This window comes from Montipora capricornis, chromosome 3 (assembly GCF_036669925.1).
Source record: "Montipora capricornis isolate CH-2021 chromosome 3, ASM3666992v2, whole genome shotgun sequence".
NCBI lineage: Eukaryota > Metazoa > Cnidaria > Anthozoa > Scleractinia > Acroporidae > Montipora > Montipora capricornis.
The window spans coordinates 43903737-43911203 of record NC_090885.1 but is presented as its reverse complement, the minus strand read 5'-3'; the positions used below and the strand labels follow the sequence as shown (position 1 = coordinate 43911203).

Here is a 7467-nt window from a genome sequence, read left to right as displayed (position 1 = left end):
GTGGTAAAATGTCCTTTGTACGATCAAAATCGCTAGCCTGGGGACGTTACATACGATCAAAATCCCTAACCTGGGCAGACCTCACGCTGCTCGAAGACGCGTCTTCTCTGGACGCCATCTTTTACTGTCTTGAAAAAGCGACTGGCTCTCTACTTGAGTCTCAGGCCCTCTCGTGCAAATGCGCGCGCATAGTTTTTTGGCCGTTTATTTGCGGCGTGCGTCCAGCTTTTGTTTGCAGTGATTTTCTTACTTGGGTTGGGGAATGTGTTCAAATAGCTTTTGCTTTCATTTGCAGCGTGCGTTCAACTTTTTTCGGTGGCGTGCGTGTGTGCGTTTGAAGTTAATTATGCACGAGTGGATTCGATCTTTTATTGGCAGTGTTAGCTTGACTTCGTTCGTAGTGTGTTTGATTTAGTTTGAAGTGATGTTGGTTTGATTTAGTTTGCAGTGTGTTTGACTTCGTTCGTAGTGTGTTTGTTTTCGTTTGTAGCGATATTTTCTTGTAGTTTGTATTTTTTCTGGTTTGTAGACTTTTAGACTTGTGGCCCTAATGGGCTACCGTAATAGAGGGAAATGGAATCAATCGGTTTTTTTTTTAATTTTGAGAAAAACCGTTTTCCCCATGCAAATCCTTACATTTCTACTCTTGCATAACATAGTGCAGTACAGATACCCATACATCGAGCTTGGACGACCTGTGCCTCAACAAACTAAACTTCAATACACTGTTACTGTGGTTATCAATGATAAATGTTGTCACTTTACGAAATGTACCGCAGCATTACTATCTATTAGATACACTAGTATTAGGTTAACTACACAGGAAAAAGCAGTTCTGAAAAGTTGTTTGCTCAAACAATCATCTGCTATCTTGAACACTGAGATGCACTGAAATGTTTTCCAAATTAATTTTTTTTATTCCGGATACTCAGTTCACAAAAAGTTGTGTACTCTTATTATCTTTCCATGTCCGAAACTCTGGCAAACTCTCTTTCTTCTGTTCATCGTTGGAGGATGATGCAGTTTTCTTTGGAAAGAATCTTTTCGTCAAGATTGGATTACAGAAGGACTGTTTCCGGTCCACTGCGACGCACGAATAACTGGCGGAGTTTTTAAAACACTTACTATGCTAATACACTTGGAAAGAAGAGAGAAGAGAAATAGAAAATGCAATGCAAGATTGAACGAACTCCTAAATATTGCTTTCTGGGTTTTTCGTGACTTTGACGATGTATTGAAAATTATAGTATTGGTAAATACGTCTTTTGGCCTTTTTTACTTCCGACAACCTATTAATCTTTTATGAGATTGCCTTAGGTCACTTACTTTAAAAAGCTTTTTCACATTTCATCAGACCAACAGCAATAGGATGAAAGATATTAATTTCGACAGCACTTTCTATTCATAGTAAATTGTCCGTAAAATCCAAAAAATAAGATGTTTCCCCAATGGTTCTGAAGAGGATGACATAGGTGCGTTTGTTTTATAAACTTCTCTCGCTTTACTTGGAGTCTGCACCAAACGCGGCCAGGATGCCCGAATTACTGCAGCGAAACTGCAAGATAATATTCTTTTCCAAGATTAGATTAGAGAGGGTAACTTTGAACGATGAAAGAAGATTAAAGTAAACAATATGATTTTAGCTGTCGTATTTCAGTTTTCAGAAAGTCCTTTAATACCTAAAGCGCTTATCGCTGTATTCCACTGTAGTTTTGTCGTAAGCTATTGTATTGCTGTCAAGTATTCCTGGTGTGGCAGAACAAAACGAATCAGGGCCACGGAAATCGATTTAAGGCTGGGTTGATTCTGATAGACTCACACCAATACTTGAACTAAAATTCTGTCAGTCTATTTTATACACCTTTTTTTTATTCATGATCTGGTTCAGTTAGTATCATCTGAGTGTCAGCAAAGAGTCGTCGAATTGTGCTGGTTTTCTAGTAAAATGGCTCACAACCGCGATTACTGAGCAGTCAGCAGTCGACCTTTGCTGTGTGCCAGCTATGTTGTCATTTATCCGCGGCCTGTTTGTGATTTTTATCTAGTTCGCTGTTTTCGCAAATAGAGAACATGCATTTGTGTATTTCCTAAAGGTACAACCGGATCACTCCTTGTGGCGGGAGTGGAACGTATTCGGAAATTCTTCTCTGAAGAAATTAATGATTATTGATTGCTTCTATCACATATTAATCAAGAAGATAAGTCGGCAAAAGTATACACCGGGAAGCGACGAACCGTTAAGGTGTGAGACGAGTAACATTTCAACATTTACAGTTGAGGTCGTGAGTCCGATTTGTGCTACAATTGAACTTCTCCTGTCTTCTGTTAATCCGGAAAACCTAAGAAGAAGGAATGTAACAAATAAGCAACAGGCACCAGTTGATAAGTGGCTTGTTTCGATCACTTCTCTTTTCTTCAGTGGACTATTCCACAAACCCTTCCAGGAGACGAGACCACTCATGCATGCCTTGGGACACCTTCGTCACCTTTACTTTCTCAGGTGTGCAGGGGATTTACCTGGGACTGAGGACTTTGGCGATTTTGTCAAGCTAGGCTTCTTTTTCAGAATGGCTTTCAAAATCTTCAGAGCAGCAGTCGCCTAGGTAGGCTAGTTGACGCTATTGTGCATTTCCCTCATACAATTCCTAATCCGTACCTTAATATAAGTCAACAATTGTAACTGAGGGAACGAAGCGATTTTCGTCATCGTCTTCGTAAAGAGGCCTTAGAAAAGTGCAAGATTAAATATGACTCGAACTCAAGTCCAGACGATTCCGCTGCAAAGTGCTTTGCCACACCTCAGGCTACCACTGAGTGACAGCCGTTACAACCCCATTTCTGTTTTGGATTTAACGTCGTGTCATACGCCATTATTTCGTGCTTGCACAAAGGATTGAGAAGGAACCGTTCTGTAGCAACAGGCGTGACTTTTGTCCCATCATTTCCTTGTAGAAAGGTAGTGATGCAGTTGCCGTTTTTCTCCTTTACATTAAAATGAACAAAAAAATTATAAAGGTTTGATGGCGGGTAACATCAGATTACTTTTCAAAAGGTTGGTAGTGAGCAAGCCTCACATAGGTTCTACGTCCCGGTTTGCGTAGACTCTGTGGGAGTCCTTTTGTGCAGATAAATAGAACATGAATTAATATTTCTTTTAGTTTGTTGTTTTTAACGGTCGTTTACGCCTAATGACAATAATGACTATTAACTCTGATTGGAAGACGCCGGTCGGGTAAAATCAAGAGAAACTAATTTTCCTCCCACACCCTTGGAATCCCGTAGGACGTATATTGCGTATTCTCATTTGCTACAGAACCCAATTTAGCGGATAAGGAGTGTGCGGTTGCAAAGTATTGGCATTCATTAGTTTCGCTCTTCACATTGTCTTAGGATGCCGGTACATATACTCCTCCTTGATGGGGGCTTGGGCTCGTGCTGCTTAAGTTAGGTGTTTCAGTCTGCATGGACTGAAAATGACCATGACCAGTAACGACAACCAACGAGCCCTCGCCGAAGATCAATAGCCGATCCTGATGACCAGTCGAGTGTCCGTTCCGTGCGGTAGTTTTCCCTTATACGCCAAACGGTCTGTATTTTTAAATAATGAGATTACGTACACCTATCGTCTGCTCTAATTTCAGTTCAGTTTTAAAAAGCCTTTAATGTAAAAAAAGATTAACGCCCAAACATCAGTTGAAAAATCCCGCCATCATAAATATTTGTGTTTGATTTATTATCTGACCTTTTCTACTTGATGGAACTTTCTCACGATGAAAGAGATATGTTTGCTTCCCGTTTGGGACGTGACGATCCATTTCCGGAGCCGAAAATTCTACTGATATGGCGCAGCCAAATCACCCATGAGAAAATTATATTTCTATTGTCCCTCCGACATATAACTATGGGAGGTCTTACAAAACAGATGTTTTTTCCATTTTCGATTATGGCATTTCCGCTATTTTCATTCGACAGCAGCTAATTTGCGTGTGTTCTAACAAGAAGTATTCCACAATCTTTGGTTTTTAGCTGTCGCAAAGTCCTTGCCGAAAGCTTTCTAAATAATTTCCGGATTACGACACATCCAAACGGACTTTAAATTAGTTTTTCTCGGCTTTGCGAGGGCGTGATCAAAGTTCTGTAACAGAAACGAAAGTGTAAATTGCCAAAATATATTGACGAGAAACAGACGTTTAATATCTTCCAGCAAGGAATCACTACAGTATTTTGAAAAATTATCTGTCGTTCTTGAGGCAGTGACCTTGTAACCTTGCTGAGAATTTTAGGACTCTGGATCGGAAAAAAATGGTTTTGTTTCCACAGGTTGTGTTAACGCGCCTCAACTTGAGTTTATCATTCACAGTTGTGTGAAGTTTTTTTTAATTTGATTGTTTTCTTTTGCAATCTATTTGATAGATTCCGATCAATATTTAAACAAGCCAGACCATCGAATTTGATCGAAAATCGCGTTAGCTCCCATTGTAATTGGTATATACTAAGTATTTTAATCCTAAGGGAGGACCTATTTTGTGTTTGATGAATAGCGTGACTGGTAAATGTCTGCATTCAGTACGTTTCTACGAGGTGGCCCTTGAATGTACCTCATGCCCCCTCTCACGCCCCACCATCAAAGCTTTAATTCATCATCTCCATTTACACTTTGCAGTTGAACAAGGTCTCTGATTGGCGGTTCATCACCCCACCTGACTCCATGTCAATCCCATCTTGTCATACTGAGCACATTTCATGTGTTGCAATGAAGAGGACAGTTCAAATCATGCAAGCAACACAAAATAATCTAGGACTGTTTCGCGTGTTCAAGCCAACCATTCTATTTCATGCGCCATCATTGCCTTCTCTTCGACACATCTTTCGCCCGGCTGAGCTTGGAACTCCATCAGGATTGTGGAAGCAATCTGTTGCCCCCATTAGCTATACGGCCGCTCTTAGTGCAACGCCTCCACCGCCTGCAAACGTTCAAGTTTCACCGATGAGTTTCTGCGCTGAATCCAAAACAATAATGCCATCAATTTGTATTGGAACTCAAAATTCTGAGAAGACGTATGAAAGAATGAAATCTGCACCGGGTTTACAAGTCCTCGAAGAATCGACCGAAACATCTACTACTTGCAGGGTCCCAACTTTGAGTGGTAAGACGAGAAAGAAGAAATATCCTTGTCCTTTGTGTGATATACGATGTAGTAACAACGGGCAACTTCAAGGTCATTTGCGAATTCACACCGGGGAAAAGCCTTTTCAATGCGCTTATGAAGGCTGTGATAGGCGATTTGCTCGTAACGAAGAGTTAACACGGCATAAACGCATCCACACTGGCGTGCGACCTCATAAGTGCGACGTTTGCAATAAAGCCTTCGGCAGAAAAGATCACTTGAGCAAGCATCAAAAGACACATCTCCAAACTGCAGAGAAAAAGGTATTTACTTGCGTGGTACTGGGATGTGGACAGAAGTACAGTCGGTCGGATGCCCTCACGAGACATCAATGGACTGCTCATTCATTGACGAAGGCAAGCTCGAGGGCAATCCAGCGCTTGCCTCGTGATTCACATGTACTGAGAACCGTGAACTCCTGTTCAGTCCCGCCGACCAATACATGGCCATTCTAGCTTGTTTATCGTTCTTACGGTGTTTATTGTGATACTTGACAGTGAAAGGAGGAAAAAAGGTGGCACGAGGCATATTCACTTCAACGACAACGGGCTAACAAAAAGGGTCATAGACTGAAAGAAAAGACGCAACAAAATCGACTGGTCTGTAGACAAAGTCATTGTATGCCGTGAGATACGGGGCATTTAAAGCGGCTATCAACGCCTGTTGGCAGTTACTGCGTGCTTTCATGGTGGTACAAAATCTCGGGATCACGACCTTTCATGCGAAACTTGATCCTTAGTTTAGACATAAGTCAACATGTCCGTGGTCTCACAGAGAGAGACGCCTTAACTCTCGCTTCGCATCAATAACGCGAACGCTGAACCTAGAAATTCAGAAAACTAGTATTGGTTATTTAGTGCAGTTGTATTAATTTAGTACGAAGCACTCCTCTTCTATTTGTCTGGGCACCTCGATCGTTTTGCCGACCAATTTGAAGTTGATTTATAGTTGAGTATTCTATTCTATTCCATTGACGCTATCATTGTCAAACAAGGACATTACTGTTTTCATTGGAAGCATTTTTTTACATTGGATATCGCGGAGCTCACTGGTCTATTCACTGGAAGAAAAACAATCGCTTCAGACAATTATTTGACGCCGGAAAAGAGACAATTCATTTTCCATCGGAAAACTGACAGACGATGAATCCATTGGAGGGATTAGGCTATGTAAATTTAGTATTAAAAATGTTGTTTGCGCTCTCATCATTTCATTGTTGTTTTGAACGTGGAGTTTTTTTATCTTGACACTTTCACTCTCATCATTAAATCTCATATCAACAATAGACCCAAAGAGAGAGCATCTGTAGCCTCACGCCCACCCTATGCTTGTAAAGTAATAACGTATTTTCTATGCTACTGTGTATCAATAGGACAAATTTCTTCCCGAAAAAAAATTCCGGTTACATTCAGTTAACGTTTCCTCATAAAATTAGACTAACATCGTACGAGACTATGAGTTCGTTTAACAGTCTCTCTGTTATTTATAATCCAACTTGTTCGTTATTATAATTTTTTTGAGGAGAGTGCAAATCGCATGCCCGCGAGCCACCGTGGGGGGGGGGGGGGGGTATATGGTACATATAGGCTGTACAAGTATGTGCGGCCCCAAAGGGGATGGTTTTTAAGCCGTTTTGGTCTGAAATAGGGTATGGTTTGTGCACTCTCGTCTTGAATTGACCTGAATTGGGTATGTTTTTTGAGAAGAAGCTACTTCTTCATCATTGGGCGATAAGACCATCAACAAAAGCAATCTTAAATTACTACGCCAACCGTCAAACAGCTGAAAACCGGTTTTGAAATAAGGTATCAAATTTTTGGTCAGTTCTGAAATAGAGAGGGAAAATCGTAGATTTTGGTCGGAAATAGGGTAAGGATTTCAGGAAGAGAGCGCGGGCCGCACAACCCCCACTCAAGTTTCCTGGGAGTTCCCCCTCCCCCCCCCCCCCCTCCCTCTCTGGTGCGCCAGGAGGAGGCACCAACCTTTGGCGTGACCAAGTATCGCGAGTGTTTCAGCTCACATGTGTTAATTGTTTCTTTTGTTTTGTCAATGACGTGGTCAGTAATGCCGCTGAGCGTGGGCTTAAGCATTTTTCAGCGACTCACTTGCACCCATAAGATTTCCTTGACTAACAGCCGATGAAAGGAATGAGTCACAAAATGGTCCCTTGGTTGACTTTCTGATAGTTTCGTTTTGCTGTCGCAATCAGCCTACGCCCTGAAGTCCCACCCGTCGCCGGTGCATAGCTTTAGGGAAAGAATCCTAAGCAAGTCTTCATCAAAAACAGTTTTTCTCTCTT

At 41.4% G+C, this 7467-nt stretch overlaps 1 protein-coding gene across 1 annotated transcript; it reads left to right on the top strand.

Annotated features, from left to right (window-relative positions):
• Positions 1 to 4245: 4245 nt before the first annotated feature.
• On the top strand, positions 4246 to 6376 carry LOC138041401 (Krueppel-like factor 16). The gene has a single exon (XM_068887169.1). The coding sequence runs from the start codon at positions 4709 to 4711 to the stop codon at positions 5621 to 5623; it is 915 nt and encodes a 304-aa protein (XP_068743270.1). The 5' UTR covers positions 4246 to 4708; the 3' UTR covers positions 5624 to 6376.
• Positions 6377 to 7467: the final 1091 nt, after the last annotated feature.

What these genes read in the sequence shown, in the direction of transcription:
- LOC138041401 (XM_068887169.1), top strand. Translation starts at nt 4,709, where the DNA reads ATGTCAATCCCATCTTGTCATACTGAGCACATTTCATGTGTTGCAATG.